We start from the raw sequence: 20154 nt of genomic DNA, 5'->3' as shown, positions 1-20154 counted from the left end.
GAGAGTGCCTCACTCATCTAAACATGTCCTCTTTAGTCTGGGTATACCAACCACCCAACCAACCCACCAAACAGGGCTGTATTTTTTGCCACCATCTGTATCACATAAATAAGTGCTCATCACCTTCCTCCTCCCATCCAAAATAGCCCTGCTGCGAAATAGAGACCTGTTGCTGTTATTGTTTTAGCCCTTTATTAGTTTAAAGGCCTGTTCTTGGGCACCCCATTTAAACAACACACCTCATTTAAAAACACAGGAAATTAGTTCACTAACTGTAGTTTATTATTACTTACTTTTCTTACAGAGGATAAAGAAACACTTAAATCTGAGGAGTTTTCCTAATTCTTCAAGTGACCTCAATACAGATGCCATTTAATCTGCTCAGGGACTAGAAATCATATCTCATTGGGTTCATAGCTCTAGTAAATGTGTGCGTCTTTTACTGGGTTGACAGGCATCATACTCAGAACCATTCTACAACCATTAGTGCAAATTCTACAACCATTAGTGCAAATCAACACATCATTAAAAAAAAGAAAATAAACAAGCATAACCATATTACCTTGGAAACAGATTTACAACAGGTTTCCTACTAGACTAGAAGCTGGTAAGTGGACTGGTGCTGCCCTCAAAATGCCACTCTCAGGGCTCCAGAGTAATGTTATTTCAGTCCAACACGCTGACAGGCCCTGTCCAGAAACAAAACCTATCCCCTACCCTCCTAACAAGCCCTAGACACTTGGCCTCCACCTTACCACCAGCACTGAGAGAGCTCACCCTCTCAGGTCATGGGTTTATTCATCTGTCTCAGTTCAAAGGTCACAGTTCACCAACAGACAGGGTAGTAGTATTCCATCTTTATTACAGGAAGGTGCCAACCCAGCCCCTGCTAAAAACAAGATCCCTGATTGATCAATGGTATAGTAATAACAGGGTTCCTACCCAGGAGGAACCTCAAGTGGGGTGACAGGCTCGTGGTAATGGCTGGAGCGGAATCTGTGGAATGGCATCAAATACATTGTTTACATGTTTGATGCCTTTCCATTTGCTCCGTTCCAGTCATTAATGGAATTTCATGACTTTCCCATGACTTTTAAACCAAACTTCCATTACCACCCATTAGCGGTGTCTCTACGTACATAATCTATTTAAAAAAAGTAAGTGTAATGTAGTATTGACACTGGCAGGCTGCTCTCTGATCCCATTTACAATCTCCTGTAGTTGTGCAAGCACTTAACCCCCCCAAAGTAAAATACCAGATAGGCAATTACAAAAAACACATGGTCAACCCTTAGTTTGTAGAGATACTGGGTGTGCAGGCATTTGATCAAGCCCTGTTCAAACACATCAGAGCCAGTTTATCAAGGCTCGGCTGAGCAGATCATTTCCAAAACGTGGTTTGTTAAATGGGGACTGTAATAAAATCCTGCACACCCACTAGCTCTCCTGGAGGATGGTTGACCACCCTTGATGTTTAACATATAAAATACGTTTTATGTCTTTGGAAATAATTCACTGATTTAATATATCAAAGAGCAAATGACTATGGTAGGCTACAAAGTTTTTTATTCAGCAGATGCAACTCCACAACTTTTCTTCAGGAACGTTCCTTTTGTAGTCACATTTATCTTAGCTGCCTTGGAAGTGTTTACTTTGCAGGCTAACTGGTTATCTGCTAGATGGGCTGGTCCACTTTTAGCCTGTTGGCCTGCCTAACTAGTTGTTTTTTTGCGAAAAATAATAATAATCTGGACTAATTATGGGGGCCTCAAGGGAAGAAAACGGGCCGGTTTGGGGGCCTCATGGGAAAAAAATTGATGATGTGTTACAAATGCCAGGGACGATTTCTGGTCCCAGTCCACCCCTGCTGACTAGCATCTATTGAGTTACAATGTCCTATACAGTGGATGCCCAAATCAACTGGAAGTATCTACAAAACTCGTTTTGAAGCCAAATAATCCAAAAGAAAGGCTACATCTAATCTTTTTTTCCTAAAATTACTGTTTGCGATTCACAAAATTATTTTGATTCACATTCGGTTCGAATTTACAAACACAGACGCACTAATGCGTCATTCCAATCTTGGTGATAAGCAGATTTTTGGGGGGATTGATAAAATATGTAAAAACTGTGCCTAAATACATTTTATTATCAAATGATTAAATACATTTCCATGACTTTTCCAGGCTTAGGAAACACCATTATAAAATCCATTACTTTTAATGACCATAAAAACCCTGTAATAACTTTGTATTATGTTATTATGGTTGTAGTCAATCAGATTTGATAAATTAGCAGGTAACATGTAGCCAGTTGGAACCAGCCTGATCGCTGTGGCTAGGTACAATGAACCTCATCTAAGGTTATTCCTCACTGATTCAGCGGTGACAAGAGTCTAGATTTCTGACAGAAACTACAGACAGTTAGGTTGCTTCTCATCTTTCCAAATTGTCAAAGGTAGACTGGTATGATTCAGGCTGCATCACAAATGGCATCCTATTTCCTATATAAACACCCATAGGGCTCTGGTCAAATGTAGAGCACTATACAGTACAGTATAAGTGTGTGCCATTTAAGACATACCCACTGTCCTCAAAAGCACTGCCCCCCCACAAACACCAGGCCCCCTCCACAAAAGTATTTCCTTCAGTCACACAAACATCACTTCACACAACACCCCCAAGGCTTGGACCATGCAGGGTGGCCAAGATGATGGCATCACTTCTCAAGAGCCAACGTTAGATAAACAACACCTTCACTAAAAGAACACACAGTTGAGCATTTCCCAGATTCTGCCAATGATGGCAAAACAAACAAACCATGGCTGGCACTTCAGAAACGTATTCTGTGTCTTTACAATAAGGAGCCGTTCGTTTCTTATAATGTTCGGATATAAAAGCTTGAGAAACGACTTGTGTGAAACAAGTTTGTCCCTTGTCTCATCTGGAATCATGCAGGGATACTGTCAAACTGTTATCTAAATGCCCTCTGGTACATGGATACAGCTACCTGAAAGTAAAGCCCTTTAACAGTACTCTAGACACTTAGGGCCCTCTTGAATCAAGTCTGATAATGTGCTTGCTGGGATAAGACAAAAAAATAACACAGAAAGATGTACAACATTGAGAGCCCTTAAATCTCCTGCCTCCAATAAATAAATAAATACATATTTTAAAATGGTGTTTATTCGTTCACAATTCACACTTATTACACAAAGGGCAATAAACATCAAACAATAAAAAACATATTTGAATAGAAAATGAGACATTTAAAACAGGGAGCCCTATGTCCCCATGGAGTCCATTGTAAACCATAGGCAGGTGTCGGCCCAATCCTAAATGGACCCCTAGAACCTTCACCTAATGCTCTTGTGCAGATCTGTGAGGATTCGATTTGTATATGCAATATGGTGAAACTTTCAAACAGCAAGGTGGAGTTATTACCATATCGATTGCACCGGTGAAATCCTCTCCACAATTGCATACTGGCTTAGGGGTCCATTTGGAATTGGGCCATCCTGTGATCCTTACATTACTCCCCACCGTTGGTGGCCATCTTGTTGGTCTCGTCCTTTCCTGTCAATGTCCTCTTGCTGATGCCGCTGAAGTACTTTTCCCTGAAGGCGTTGTGGCCTTGGTACGGGCTAAAGTGAGGGTCTGACAGGTGGGCCAGCGCATCCGTCTCCTATAGAGAGAAAATACAATTTAGCCCCATATACCAACAGAATGTTCTTAGTACAATTATACCTCTTAAATTTGCGAAAAAAGTGTGAGGGTTTGCCTTCACAAAGCGGAACCAATTCACCTACAACATCGGTTAAGTAAACAAATTTAGCGTCATAAAAATGCCTTTGAACACAGGCGAAGGAAGAAAGAAATCCGATGATATCAAACCTCTGCCAGGTATCCCATTAAACTAACCAAACAACCACAGGATAAAATTATCACCTTGTTTTCCACCTTGCCGTCACAAGCTCAGTGTAACAATAATAAAATGTTAGTAGAGTGTTAAGTTCCTCATATTGTCCTGGTTAGGGCTTTGGCCAGGTCGTTAGGCAGTGTTTGGCAGGCCAGCAGACAAGAATGTGCCGGGGTGGACAGAAAGTTGGATAGAACGGGAGGGATGGTGAGAGGGATGAGGAGTAATGAGGTGTCGGGGATGCAGAGTGCTAGAAGGGAAGACTCCACAGCTGGCCTGCCATTCGTCAACACAACCTCTCTGTCGGCCCTGGTTACCACTGCCAGGCAACCTGTCATGGACCTAGAGATAGTTTCCTTCAGTCTCCACCACATCCAAGAGCTTAAAGAGAAATCCCAGATATGAAGCTCCTAATACTTCCTTAGAGCAGGGTATTCAATAACCACAGAGGTCAAAGTTTTCCAGGTTATATTTTCTACCTGGTAGTCATTGATAGGCCTAGAGTTCACACACCTGTCCCAAATCTGAACATTTCCCAACACAACCATACACCAAACCATTCAACACAGAATATAAAAGCTCAGCAACTAACTTCAAAGTGCTCCGTGGTAGGAGTTAAAAACACAAACATCACTTCTGAATGGAAGCAGTTAAATTCACACAAACTGACACTGCAAACTCTCTCAAACACACACACACAACCAACACTGCTGTGTTTTGTGCAAATTTACAGAAATACTTTATTTACGTATTCAGACCCTTTGCGATGAGACTTGAAATTGAGCTCAGGTGCATCCTGTTTCCATTGATCATCCTTGAGATGTTGCTACAACTTGATTGGAGTCCACCTATGCTATATTGAATTGATGGGAAATTATTTGGAAAGGCACACAAGTCTATATATAAGGTCCCACAGTTGACAGTGCATGTCAGAGCATAAACCAAGCCATGTGGTCAAAGGAAATGTCTGTAAAGCTCCGAGACAGGATTGTGTCGAGGTACATATCTGGGGAAGGGTACCAAAACATTTCTGCAGCTTTGAAGGTCCCCAAGAACACAGTGGCCTCCATCATTCTTAAATGGAACCACCAAGACTCTTCTTGAGCTGGTTGCCCGGCCAAACTGAGCAGGGCTTGGTCAAAGAGGTGACCAAGAACCCGATGGTCACTCTGACAGAGCTCCAGAGTTCCTCTGTGGAGATGGAAGAACCTTCCAGAAGGACAAGCATCTATGCTGCACTCCACCAATCAGGCCTTTATGGTAGAGTGGCCAGACGGAAAAAACTTCTCAGTAAAAGGCACATAACAGCCCGCTTGGAGTTTGCCAAAAGACACAAAGGACTCTCAGACCCTGAGAAACAAGATTCACTGGTCTGATGAAACCAAGATTGAACTCTCTGGCCTGAATGCCAAGCGTCACATCTGGCACCATCCCTACGGTGAAGTATGGTGATGGCAGCGTCATGCTGTGGGGATGTTTCTCAGCAGCAGGGACTGGGAGACTAATCAGGATTGAGACAAAGATGAACGGAGCAAAGTACAGACAGATCCTTGATGAAAACCTGCTCCAGAGCGCTCAGGACCTCAGACTGGAGCGAATGTTTACCTAAAAATCCTACAATGTGATTTTCTGGATTTTTTTTCTCTCATTTTGTCTGTCATAGTTGAAGTGTACCTATGATGAAAATTACAGGCCCCTCTCATCTTTTTAAGTGGGAGAACTTGCACAATTGGTGGCTGACTAAATACTTTTTGCCCCACTGTATATAGCTCTACGGACAGTTCCTTGGACTTTATGGTATATTTTCTGCCCTGGCATACACCGTCAACTGCGCGTCATTTTATGAACAGGTTTTTCTTTCTAAATCATGTATACATAATAGAATTGACCACAGGTGGACTCAAGTTGTAGTGACATCAACGATGATCAAAGTCAATTGGATGCACCTGGGCTCAATTTGGAGTGTCTTAGCAAAATTATTTCTACATTGTAGAATAATAGTAAAGACATCAAAACTAGGAAATAACACATGGAATCATAGAGTAACCAAAAAAAAGAAGTGTTAAATAAATAAAAATATATTTATATTGAAATTCTTCAAAGTAGCTACCCTTTGCCTTGATAGCTTTGCACAATCTTGGCATTCTCTCAACCAGCTTCACCTAGAATGCTTTTCCAACAATCTTGAGTTCCCACATATGTTGAGCACTTGTTGCCTGCTTTTCCTTCACTTTGCAGTCCAACTCATCCCAAACCAGGTCGGGTGATGCAGCTCTCCATCACTCTGCTTCTTGGTCAAATAGCCCTTACACAGCCTGGAGGTGTGTTTGGTCATTGTCCTGTTGAAAAACAAATGATAGTCCGACGAAGCACAAACCAGATGGGATGGTATATCACTGCAGAATGCTGTGGTAGCCATGCTGGTTAAGTGTGCCATGAATTCTAAATAAATCACTGACAGTGTCACTAGCAGAGCACACCCATACCATCACACCTTCACGGTGGAAATCACACATTTATTTATTTATTTTTATTTTACCTTTATTTAACTAGGCAAGTCAGTTAAGAACAAATTCTTATTTTCAATGGCGGCCTAGGAACAGTGCCTGTTCAGGGGCAGAACGACAGATTTGTACCTTGTCAGCTAGGGGATATGAACTTGCAACCTTTCGATTACTAGTCAAACGCTCTAACCACTAGGCTACCCTGCCGCCCCATGCGGAGATCATACTCAGTTCACCTACTCAGCATCTCATCTCACACAGCGGTTAGAACCAAAAATCTGAAATTTGGACTCATCAGACCAAAAGTACAGATGTTCACCGGTCTAAAGTCCATTGCTTGTGTTTCTTGGCCCAAGCAAGTATCTTCTTCTTGTTAGTGTCCTTTAATAGTGGTTTATTCACAGCAATTCAATTCACACAGACTCCTCTGAACAGTTGATGTTGAGATGTGTCTGTTACTTGAACGCTGTGAAGCATTTATTTGGGCTGCAATTTCTGAGGCTGGTAACTCTAAGGAACAGATCCTCCACAGCAGAGTAACTCTGGGTCTTCCTTTCCTGTGGCGGTCCTCATGAGAGCCAGTTGTTTTTGCAAAATTTTGCAAACTTTCAAAGTTCTTCAAATGTTATGGATTGACTGACCTTCATGCCTTAGTAATGATGGACTCTCGTAATGATGGACACTCGTTTCTCTTTGCTTATTTGAGCTGTTAATTCACTTAATTCAAATGCATTCCAGGTGACTTACCTCATGCTTGTTGAGAGAATGCCAAGAGTGTGCAAAGCTGTCATCAAGTCAAAGTGTGGCTACTTTGAAGAATAGAATAGCTCATATATATATATATTTTAAACACTTTTTTGGTTACTACATGATTCCATGTGTCATTTCAGAGTTTTGATGTCTTCACTATTATTCTACAATGTAGAAAATAGTAAAATAAAGAAAAACCCTTGAATGAGTAGGTGTGTCCAAACTTTATACTGGTACTGTATGTATGTAAATGAGATATTTCTGTAGACAATTGAGAGAAAAAAACCCGATGTAATCCATTTTGAATTCAGGCTGTAACAACAAAATATGGAATAAGTCAAGGGGTATGAATACTTTAACGGAACTGTATCTATATATAGTAGCATGCTATGAGATATGTTCCAGGTTTGGGGCACTGGGAGTCAGAGACAGATTCCAGAGTGTGTGTGTGTGTATGTGTGTGTGTATGCGGTGATTCGCGCAGGGCTTTCCTTTATGGGAACAATTTGGTGTTTTGAAGTGAAGAGGTTGTCAAATCCAAAGATGGATTATTTTCCATAAAATGTGTGATTAAGTCATTTAAGTGCTGTATATAAAAAAAGCCAATCATTGCCAGATGCTGAGGTTTACTGCAGACCTCGAGAGAAGCACCATCGACATCCCCCTTAACTGTAACTGTGTTGTATTGCACGTGAACATTTAAAGAACACACACAGACAACTCATAGTAAACATTTAAAAAAGAAACGTCCTCTCACATGTCAACTGCATTTATTTTCAGCAAACTTAACATGTGTAAATATTTGTATGAACATAAGATTCAACAACTGAGACATAAAATGAACAAGTTCTACAGACATGTGACTAACAGAAATTGAATAATGCGTCCCTGAACAAAGGGGGGGATCAAAATTAAAAGTAACAGTCAGTATCTGGTGTGGCCACCAGCTGCATTAAGTACTTCAGTGCATGTCCTCCTCAAGGCACCTGCAAGTTCCCTGACATTTCTGGGGGGAATGGCCCTAGCCCTCACCCTCCGATCCAACAGGTCCCCGACGTGCTCAATGGGATTGAGATCAGGGCTCTTTGCTGGCCATTGCAGAACACTGACATTCCTGTCTTGCAGGAAATCACGCACAGAACGAGCAGTATGGCAGTCGTCATGCTGGAGGGTCATGTCAGGATGAGCCTGCAGGAAGCGTACCACATGAGGGAGGAGGATGTCTTCCCTGTAACGCACAGTGTTGAGATTGCCTGCAATGACAACAAGCTCAGTCCGATGATGCTGTGACACACCGCCACAGACCACGTCGGACCCTACACCTCCAAATTGATCCCGCTTCAGAGTACTAGCATCGGTGTAACGCCCATTCCTTCAACGATAAACGCAAATCTGACCATCACCCCTGGTAAGACAAAACTACGACTCGTCAGTGAAGAGCACTTTTTGCCAGTCCTGTCTGGTCCAGCAACGGTGTGTTTGTGCCCATAGGCGACAATGTTGCCGGTGATGTCTGGTGAGGACCTGCCTTACAACAGGCTTACAAGCCCACAGTCTAGCCTCTCTCAGCCTACTGCGGACAGTCTGAGCACTGATGGAGGGATTGTGCGCACCTGGTGTAACTCGGGCAGTTGTTGCATCCTTTTCCTGTCCCGCAGGTGTGATGTTCGGATTTATCGATCCTGTGTAGGTGTTGTTACACGTGGTCTGCCACTTCGAGGATGATCAGCCGTCCATACTGTCTCCCTGTAGCGATGTCTTAGGTGTCTCACAGTACGGACATTGTAATTTATTGCCCTGGCTACATCTGCAGTCCTCATGCCTCCTTGCAGCATGCCTAAGGCACTTTCACGCAGGTGAGCATGGACCCTGGGCATCTTTCTTTTAGTTTTTCCAGAGTCAGTATAAAGGCCTCTTTAGTGTCCTAAGTTTTCATAACTGTGACCTTAATTGCCTACCATCTGTAAGCTGTTAGTGTCTTAACGACCGTTTCACAGGTGAATGTTCAATAACTTCTTTGGGACTGGGCGGCAGTATTGAGTAGCTTGGATAAAAAGGTACCCAGAGTAAACTGCCTGCTACTCAGGCGCAAAAGCTAGAATATGCATATAATATTAGATTTGGAAACACTCTGAAGTTTCTAAAACTGTTTGAATGATGTCTGTGAGTATAACAGAACTCATATGGCAGGCAAAAATCGGAGAAAAAAATTCCAACCAGGAAGTGGGAGATCTGAGGTTTGTAGTTTTTCCAAGTCATTGCCTATCAAAGATGCAGTGTTTAGAACCTTGTTTCAGGCTTCTACTGTGGAGGAGAGAATTAGAGCTGTTTGAGCCAGAGGTCTGGCAGAGTGCCATGAGCTGATCACACGTGCGCGCCCGTGAGAGGTAGCTGCGTTCCATTGCATTTCCAAAGACAAAGGAATTCTCCAGGTTGGAACATTATTGAAGATTTATGATAAAGACATTCTAAAGATTTATTTTATACATCGTTTGACATGTTTCTATGAAATGTAATAGATTGTTTTGGACGTTTCATCTGAACAAGTGATCGCGCATTATGCATTTGGATTACTTGACTAAAAGCGCAAACAAAAAGGAGGTATTTGGACATAAATGATGGACTTTATCGAACAAAACAAACGTTTATTGTGGAACTGGGATTCCTTGGAGTGCATTCCGATCAAGATCATCAAAGGTAAGTGAATATTTATAACGCTATTTCTGACACCTCTCCTTCTTCGGAACATGGCTGGATGTTTTTCTGTGACTAGCGCTGACCTAACATAATCGCAAGGTGTGCTTTCGCCGTAAAGCTTTTTTGAAATCTGACACAGCAGTTGTTAGGAACTAGGTCCCGCTGTGGGGATCAAATCAGCGGAAATTTCAAGTGCGCCACGTATAGTTTTTGATAAAACTCAAACTTTCATTAAAATACACATACAAGGTACTGAATTAAAGCTACACTCGTTGTGAATCTAGCTACCAAGTCAGATTTGTAAAATGCTTTTCGGCGAAAGCATGAGAAGCTATTATCTGATAGCATGCACCCCAAAGTACTGGAACTTCATCTAAAACGACAGATTTTGCGGTAGCCGGCGCTACCCATAACGCAGAAATAAAATATAAAAAATTCATTACCTTTGACGAGCTTCTTTCTTGGCCTTCCTAGATGTCCCATAAACATCACTTTTGGGTCTTTTTTTCGATTGAATCGGTCCATATATAGCCTAGATATCAATCTATGAAGACTGTGTGATCAACTAAAAAAATAGCGTTTTATAACGTAACGTCATTTTTTTAAATTAAAAAAGTTAACGATAAACTTTCACAAAACACTTCGAAATACTTTTGTAATGCAACTTTAGGTATTAGTAAACGTTAATAAGCGATCAAATTGATCACGAGGCGATGTATATTCTATAGCTGTACGTCTGGAAATAATGTCCGGGTAAATCTCAACCAAAATATCCGGTCGGAGACGTGAAGAAATGGGCTGTCTCTTGTTCGTTTGACCAAGAAACAAAGCCTAGGCAAATGACAAGACTGTTGACATCGTGTGGAAGCTGTAGGTATTGCAACCTCGGCCCCATTTAATGTGGTTCGCCTTTATCAATCGGTTGAAGTGGCGCATGGATATATTTTTCCATTTTCAGTGATCAGATTTTCCTGCACTTTTCGTCAGGGCTCCGGGCAGCCGAGCGGAAATGGAGGAAAACTCGCCTCCCTGCGGACCTGGCATCCTTTCACTCCCTCCTCTCTACATTTTCCTCCTCTGTCTCTGCTGCTAAAGCCACTTTCTACCACTCTAAATTCCAAGCATCTGCCTCTAACCCTAGGAAGCTCTTTGCCACCTTCTCCTCCCCCTCCCCCCCCTCCTCCCTCTCTGCAGATGACTTCGTCAACCATTTTGAAAAGAAGGTCGACGACATCCGATCCTCGTTTGCTAAGTCAAACGACACCGCTGGTTCTGCTCACACTGCCCTACCCTGTGCTCTGACCTCTTTCTCCCCTCTCTCTCAAAGATGAAATCTCGCGTCTTGTGACGGCCGGCCGCCCAACAACCTGCCCGCTTGACCCTATCCCCTCTCTTCTCCAGACCATTTCCGGAGACCTTCTCCCTTACCTCACCTCGCTCATCAACTCATCCCTGACCGCTGGCTACGTCCCTTCCGTCTTCAAGAGAGTGAGAGTTGCACCCCTTCTGAAAAAACCTACACTCGATCCCTCCGATGTCAACAACTACAGACCAGTATCCCTTCTTTCTTTTCTCTCCAAAACTCTTGAACGTGCCGTCCTTGGCCAGCTCTCCCGCTATCTCTCTCAGAATGACCTTCTTGATCCAAATCAGTCAGGTTTCAAGACTAGTCATTCAACTGAGACTGCTCTTCTCTGTATCACGGAGGCGCTCCGCACTGCTAAAGCTAACTCTCTCTCCTCTGCTCTCATCCTTCTAGACCTATCGGCTGCCTTCGATACTGTGAACCATCAGATCCTCCTCTCCACCCTCTCCGAGTTGGGCATCTCCGGCGCGGCCCACGCTTGGATTGCGTCCTACCTGACAGGTCGCTCCTACCAGGTGGCGTGGCGAGAATCTGTCTCCTCACCACGCGCTCTCACCACTGGTGTCCCCCAGGGCTCTGTTCTAGGCCCTCTCCTATTCTCGTTATACACCAAGTCACTTGGCTCTGTCATAACCTCACATGGTCTCTCCTATCATTGCTATGCAGACGACACACAATTAATCTTCTCCTTTCCCCCTTCTGATGACCAGGTGGCGAATCGCATCTCTGCATGTCTGGCAGACATATCAGTGTGGATGACGGATCACCACCTCAAGCTGAACCTCGGCAAGATGGAGCTGCTCTTCCTCCCGGGGAAGGACTGCCCGTTCCATGATCTCGCCATCACGGTTGACAACTCCATTGTGTCCTCCTCCCAGAGCGCTAAGAACCTTGGCGTGATCCTGGACAACACCCTGTCGTTCTCAACTAACATCAAGGCGGTGGCCCGTTCCTGTAGGTTCATGCTCTACAACATCCGCAGAGTACGACCCTGCCTCACACAGGAAGCGGCGCAGGTCCTAATCCAGGCACTTGTCATCTCCCGTCTGGATTACTGCAACTCGCTGTTGGCTGGGCTCCCTGCCTGTGCCATTAAACCCCTACAACTAATCCAGAACGCCGCAGCCCGTCTGGTGTTCAACCTTCCCAAGTTCTCTCACGTCACCCCGCTCCTCCGCTCTCTCCACTGGCTTCCAGTTGAAGCTCGCATCCGCTACAAGACCATGGTGCTTGCCTACGGAGCTGTGAGGGGAACGGCACCTCAGTACCTCCAGGCTCTGATCAGGCCCTACACCCAAACAAGGGCACTGCGTTCATCCACCTCTGGCCTGCTCGCCTCCCAACCACTGAGGAAGTACAGTTCCCGCTCAGTCCAGTCAAAACTGTTCGCTGCTCTGGCCCCCCAATGGTGGAACAAACTCCCTCACGACGCCAGGACAGCGGAGTCAATCACCACCTTCCGGAGACACCTGAAACCCCACCTCTTTAAGGAATACCTAGGATAGGATAGGATAAAGTAATCCTTCTCACCCCCCCCCCTTTAAGATTTAGATGCACTATTGTAAAGTGGCTGTTCCACTGGATGTCATAAGGTGAATGCACCAATTTGTAAGTCGCTCTGGATAAGAGCGTCTGCTAAATGACTTAAATGTAAATGTAAATGATGAAACGCACGTTCTGTTATAGTCACAGCCGTGATTTAACCAGTTTTATAAACGTCTGAGTGTTTTCTATCCACACATACTAATCATATGCATATACTATATTCCTGGCATGAGTAGCAGGGCACTGAAATGTTGCGCAATATTTAACAAAAAGCTCTGAAAATTCGCATGAGCCCTAACAGGTTTTAAGGCAAAGTTTATCTATATTTCCATTCATAACACTTGTCTCTTTCATCAATGTTTATTAACCGTTTATTAGCTAACTGCCAGCCCCTGCTAACTGCTTGCTTGCTAACCCGGTCTGCTAACTGCTAGCTCGTTTAGCCGCGGCCTACTAACTGTTAGCATCGGCCTGCAAACTGTCTGAATCACAGTGTCCCCAGTCAGCCCAACCACTCACTGGACCCACGAGACGCATGCCTCTCTCTAATATCAATATGCCTCGTCCATTACTGTCCTGGTTAGTGATTACTGTCTTATTTCACTGTAGAGCCTCTAGCCCTGCTCAATATGCCTTAACCAACCATGTTGTTCCACCTCCTACATATGCGATGACATCACCTGGTTTAAAACGTCTCTAGAGACTATATCTCTCTCATCATTACGCAATGCCTAGGTTTACCTCCAATGTACTCACATCCTACCTTACCTTTGTCTGTACACTATGCCTTGAAACTATGCTATCGTGCCCATAAACCTGCTGCTTTAACTCTCTGTTCCAAACGTGCTAGACGGAAACAGTTCGTATAGCATTTAGCAGTACCCTTATCCTACTTCTCCTCTGTTCCTCTGGTGATGTAGAGGTTAATCCAGGTCCTGCAGTGCCTAGCTCCACTCCCACTCCCCAGGTGCTCTCATTTGTTGACTTCTGTAACCGTAAAAGCCTTGGTTTCATGCATGTTAACATAAAAAGCCTTCTCCCTAAGTTTGTGTTACTCACTGCTTTAGCACACTTTGCCAACCCAATCGTCTTAGCCGTGTCTGAATCCTGGCTTAGGAAAACAACCAAAAACCCTGAAATCTCCATCGCTAACTATAACATTTTCCGCCAAGATAGAACTGCCAAAGGGGGCGGAGTTGCAATCTGCTGCAGAGATAGTATGACAGCCTGCAGAGTTCAATCTAGGTCTGTGCCCAAACAGTTAAAGCTTCTACTTTTAAAAATCCACCTTTCCAGAAATAAGTCTCTCACTGTTGCCGCTTGTTATAGACCCCCCTCAGCTGTGCCCTGGACACCATATTTGAATTGATTGCCCATCAATCTTCAGAGTTCATACTGCTAGGTGACCTAAACTGGGATATGTTTAGCCCCCCGGCCGTCCTACAATCTAAGCTAGATGCCCTCAATCTCACACAAATTATCAAGGAACCTACCAGGTACAACCCTAAATCCGTAAACATGAGCACCCTCATAGCTCGCATCCCGACCAACTTTCCCTCTAAATACAACTCTGCTGTCTTCAACCAGGATCTCAGCGATCACTACCTCATTGCATGCATCCTTGATGGGCCAGCGATCAAACAACCACCACTCACCACTGTCAAACGCTCCCTAAAACACATCAGCGAGCAGGCCTTTCTAATCGATCTGGCCCAAGTATCCTGGAAGGACATTGACCTCATCCCGTCAGTAGATGATGCCTGGCTATTCTTTCTAAGTGCCTTCCTCACCATCTTAAATAAGCATTCCCCATCCAAAAAATGTATAACTAAGAACAGATGTAGCCCTTGGTTCACTCCAGACTTGACTGCCCTTGACCAGCAGAAAAACATCCTGTGGCGTTCTGCACTAGCATCGAATATCCCCCGCCATATCCAACTTTTCAGGGAAGTCAGGAACCAATATACTCAGTCAGTTAGGAAAGCTAAGGCTAGCTTTTTCAAACAGAAATTTGCATCCTGTATAGCACCAATTTCAAAATGTTTTGGGACACTGTAAAGTCCTTGGAGAAAAAGAGCACCTCCTCCCAGCTGCCCACAGGCTAGGAAGCACTGTCACCACCGATAAATCTACGATAATCGAGAATTTCAATAAGCATTTTTCTATGGCTGGCCATGCTTTCCACCTGGCTACCCCTACCCCGGCCAACAACTTGACAAAGCACCCCCCCCCTCTCCTTCACTCAAATCAAGATAGCTGATGTTCTGAAAGAGCTGCAAAATCTGGATCCCTGTAAATCGGCTGGGCTAGACAATCTGGACCCTCTCTTCCTAAAAGTATCCGCCGAAATTGTTGCAACCCCTATTACTAGCCTATTAAACCTCTTTCGTATCGTCTGAGATCCCTAAAGATTGGAAAGCTGCCCCAGTCATCCCCCTCTTTAAAGGGGGAGATAATCTAGACCCAAACTGTTACAGACCTATATCCATCCTGCCCTGCCTTTCTAAAGTCTTTGAAAGCCAAGTTAACAAACAGATCACCGACCATTTCGAATCCCACCGTACCTTCTCCACTATGCAATCTGGTTTCCGAGCTGGTCAAGGGTGCACCTCAGCCACGCTCAAGTTCCCAAATTATATCATAACAGCCATAGATAAAAGAGTACTGTGCAGCCGTCCTCATCGACCTGGCCGAGGCTTTCGACTCTGTCAATCACCTCATTCTTATCAGCAGACTCAATAGCCTTGGTTTCTCAAATGACTGCCTCGCCTGGTTCACTAACTACTTCTCAGACAGAGTTCAGTGTGTCAAATCGGAGGGCCTGTTGTCCGGACCTCTGGCAGTCTCTATGGGGGTGCCGCAGGGCTCAATTCTCGGGCTCTTGCTAGTGGTGATTCTCTGATCCACCCCTACGTAGACGACACCATTCTGTATACATCTGGCCCTTTCTTGGACACTGTGTTAACAAACCTCCAAACAAGCTTCAATGCCATACAACACTCCTTCCGTGGCCTCCAACTGCTCTTAAATGCTAGTAATCCTAAATGCATGCTCTTCAACCAATTGTTGCCCGCACCTGCCTGCCTGCCCAGCATCACTACTCTGGACGGTTCTAACTTAGAATATGTGGACAACTACAAATACCTAGGTGTCTGGTTAGACTGTAAACACTCCATCCAAACTCACCTTAAGCATCTCCAATCCAAAATTAAATCTAGAATCTGCTTCCTATTTTGCAACAAAGCCACCTTCACTCATGCTGCCAAACAGATGCTTGTAAAACTGACTATCCTACCGATCCTTGACTTCAGCGAAGTCATTTATAAAATAGCCTCCAACACTCTACTCAGCAAACTAGATGTAGTTTATCATCACAGTGCCATCCGTTTTGTCACCAAAGCCCCATATACTACCCACCACTGCGACCTGTATGCTCTCGTTGGCTGGCCCTCGCTACATATTCATCGCCAAACCTACTGGCTCCAGGTCATCTGTAAGTCTTTGCTAGGTAAAGCCCCGCCTTATCTCAGCTCACTGATCACCATATTAACACCCACCCATAGCACGCACTCCAGCAGGTATATCTCACTGGTCATCCCCAAAGCCAACACTTCCTTTGGCCGCCTTTCCTTACATTTACATTTACATTTAAGTCATTTAGCAGACACTCTTATCCAGAGCGACTTACAGTTCTCTGCTGCCAATGACTGGAACGAATTGCAATAATTACTGAAACTGGAGACTTATATCTCCCTCACTAATTTAAACATCAGCTGTCAGAGCAGCTTATCAATCACTGTACACAGCCCATCTGTGAATAGCACACCCAACTACCTCATCCCCATACTGTTATTTGTTGTTGCTCTGTTGCAGCCCAGTATCTCTACTTGCACATCATCATCTGCACATCTATCACTCCAGCGTTAATGTTAAATTGTAATTATTTTCCCACTATGGCCTATTTATTGCCTTACCTCCCTAACCTTACTACATTTGCAGACACTGTACATAGATTTTTCTATTGTGTTATTGTCTGTACGTTTGTTTATCCCATGTGTAACCCTGTGTTGCTGTTTTTGTCACACTGCTTTGCTTAATCTTGGCCAGGTCGCAGTTGTAAATGAGAACTTGTTCTCAACTGGCCTACCTGGTTAAATAAAAGGTGAAATAAATAAAGTAAAAGTGGTTTATGGTTCATTGAACAAGCATGGGAAACGGTGTTTAAACCCTACAAATGATATTTTTAAGATGGGGTCCTGAAAAAGGGAAGTTTCTTTTTTTGCTGAGTTTATGTGCATGCTCGTACATACAAACACGGCACAAACATATTCAGTGGCACGGGTACTTTACTCTTTAGATACATGTAATTCATAGTAAGCGCAACACGAAAACCTACAATTATATGGTGTTGCAATCATATTCACAAAGGGATCCACCTACCTTTTCGAAATGGGTGACGTTCCACTCAAATGCATACACACGCTCGTAACAGCACAGTCAGATGCACAAAAGGAAAATCACACACATGGGTGGGCGGAGAGACAGACACATACAGATGGAAGCACAGACAGACACCCACCTCTGGTTCCTTGATCTTCTCCATGGTGATGAGACGTCTGGAGGTGTGGCTGGAAAGGGTCTGTTCACAGTTACTGACCAGTCTGAGACAGGCATTCAGGGGCACCATCTCTTCACAGTACCTACAAACACACACACACTCTACTGGTGAATCATTATGGTTGAGTACATTTTTAAACAACTGGTCCTGTACTGTAGCATGAACCAACAAGTGTAAAGGGTTGATGGGTCCAAATTATCCTCCAAACAACAATATCTGCATCTCACCATACACTCACCTGCAGAGTAGACCGGCCTTAGCCTCCATGTAATCCCCTCAAAATGACACTACATCCAGGCCAGGTCAGCTCTCTCTCCATTAAACTCAACCCAGATCAGCTCTCTCCTCCCTCCCTCTCGCTTACTCTCTCTCTCTCAACCCTCTTTCCTGCTCCCAACTCTAGACCATTTCTCTCTCAGCTCCAGGCCTTTACTGACCATGTCATGATCTGACTGAAGTGGACAAAAGCCACTGTGAAAAAGGTGAACTAGATTAGATTTAAGATATCGGGAAAAACGTAGTCTTGTCAGGAGTGCTGTGTGTGTGTGTGTGTGTGTGTGTGTGTGTGTGTGTGTGTGTGTGTGTGTGTGTGTGTGTGTGTGTGTGTGTGTGTGTGTGTGTGTGTGTGTGTGTGTGTGTGTGTGTGTGTGTGTGTGTGTGTGTGTGTGTGTGTGTGTGTGTGTGTGTGTGTTTTCGTGCGCATGTCGGCCAAGAACCACAACTAAAGCTGTCCAGGGCAAGGTACTGTATTTATTAGAATCCCCATTAGCTACGGTCAAAGCTGAAGCTACTCTTCATGGGGTCCATGAAACTTGACATTAATAGACCATTACAGATGAAGGACAGAACTACAGTGAGGGAAAAAAGTATTTAATCCCCTGCTGATTTTGTATGTTTGCCCACTGACAAAGAAATGATCAGTCTATAATTTTAAATGGTAGGTTTATTTGAACAGTGAGAGACAGAATAACAACAACAAAAAATCCATAAAAACGCATGGCAAAAATGTTATAAATTGATTTGCATTTTAATGCTATTGAATGCAAGTGCCACATTCTGATCCTAACCACAGATCCTAAACACTAGATATAATCTCACAAAATGTGGAACCACCTGTGTCCTTGGTTCTCCCGTTTGACGTCAATACTATTCATAATAATAATTATAATGTGATTAATAGATGCTATTGATTGCAAGTGCCTGTAGAATACAGGCCTCTAGTGTGTGTGTGTTTGTCAGCACTGTGATCAAAGCAAGGAATTCCTTCTACCTGCCAATCACATCTTATTACTGGGTAGCTGACTGAACCTTCCACATGGGCCGTTTGGATGATAGACTAACACACTGCACTATACCTTAGTGAACACTTGTTGGGCGGAAGAATGTAACACACTGCACTATACCTTAGTGAACACTTGTTGGGCAGTAGAATGTAACACACTGCACTATACCTTAGTGAACACTTGTTGGGCGGTAGAATGTAACACACTGCACTATACCTTAGTTAAGTTTATGGGCGGTAGAATGTAACACACTGCACTATACCTTAGTGAACACTTTTTGGGTAGTAGAATGTAACACACTGCACTATACCTTAGTTAACAGTTTATGGGCGGAAGAAATGTAACACACTGCACTATACCTTAGTTAACAGTTTATGGGCGGTAGAATGTAACACACTGCACTATACCTTAGTGAACACTTTTTGGGCGGTAGAATGTAACACACTGCACTATACCTTAGTGAACACTTTTTGGGCGGTAGAATGTAACACACTGCACTATACCTTAGTTAACAGTTTATGGGCGGTAGAATGTAACACACTGCACTATACCTTAGTTAACAGTTTATTGGCGGTAGAATGTAACACACTGCACTATACCTTAGTTAACAGTTTATGTGCAGTAGAATGTAACACAGCAATTGTTTGGTTTAGTTCATTTCTATGCACTAGACAGGGCGAAGGACGTAAGTTACTATGAATAGTATTGACGTCAAACTGGAGAAACAAGGACACGGGTGGTTCCTAATTTTGTGAGATTCTCGCTAGTGTTTACAGAACAACTGGTTCTGAGAGATTAGGATCAGGAGCTGCAGTTGTAACAGTAAGCAACTAACTAAATGGATGACTGCAGTATAGCCGTTATTATGAGTACAGGTAGATTACGAGAGAGTGTTTGTTTGCATATGTAGCACTTTCTCCTACCAGCACCACACTGGGCCAGATTTTCACCCTACTGTTTGTCTCCTGGGTTGCCATGGCCACTGTGGAATACAGGCCTTTAATGTATTGTGGATGGTGTGTGTGTGTGCATGGGCGCGCGAGCTTCGGTGAGCACCCTGAACAAAGTGGGCGTTAATTCTTCCTGCCAATCACCTCTTCTTACTGGGTAGCTGGATCTGCCACATTGGCCGTTTCATTTAAAGATGGGTGGGGCTGGGCCTTTCACTTTCAATACAGCTTTTTCCATCATCAGACAAAGAGAGTTGAAACCTCTGTGCAGATGCTTATAAGCAGCACAGGAGACTGCCGAGGGGAGAACGGCTCATAATAATGCCCGGAATGCAGTGAATGGAATGGCATCAAATAAAAATGCATGTCACATGCACCAAATACAACAGGTATAGGTAGACCTTACAGTGAAGTGTTTACTTACAAGACCTTAGACAACAATGCAGTATATAATTTTTTAAATTTTTTTAATAACCCCCCCCCCCAAAAAAAATAAGAACAAGAAATAAAAGTAACAAATAAT

The 20154-nt window shown here is 43.8% G+C and overlaps 1 protein-coding gene across 1 annotated transcript in view; it reads right to left on the bottom strand.

Moving 5' to 3' along the window:
* Positions 1 to 3148: 3148 nt before the first annotated feature.
* Positions 3149 to 20154, bottom strand: part of LOC124006520 (tRNA (guanine(10)-N2)-methyltransferase homolog) — a 28559-nt gene continuing 11553 nt past the window's right edge. Inside the window, 2 exon segments of the mRNA XM_046316584.1 lie at positions 3149 to 3684; positions 17360 to 17480. Of these exon segments, the coding sequence (XP_046172540.1) occupies positions 3532 to 3684; positions 17360 to 17480 (274 nt within the window). The 3' untranslated portion in view covers positions 3149 to 3531.

The sequence above is a fragment of the Oncorhynchus gorbuscha genome, linkage group LG19 (assembly GCF_021184085.1).
Source record: "Oncorhynchus gorbuscha isolate QuinsamMale2020 ecotype Even-year linkage group LG19, OgorEven_v1.0, whole genome shotgun sequence".
NCBI lineage: Eukaryota > Metazoa > Chordata > Actinopteri > Salmoniformes > Salmonidae > Oncorhynchus > Oncorhynchus gorbuscha.
Note: the sequence above shows the minus strand (reverse complement) of the source record. Positions and strands in the feature narration are given on the sequence as shown.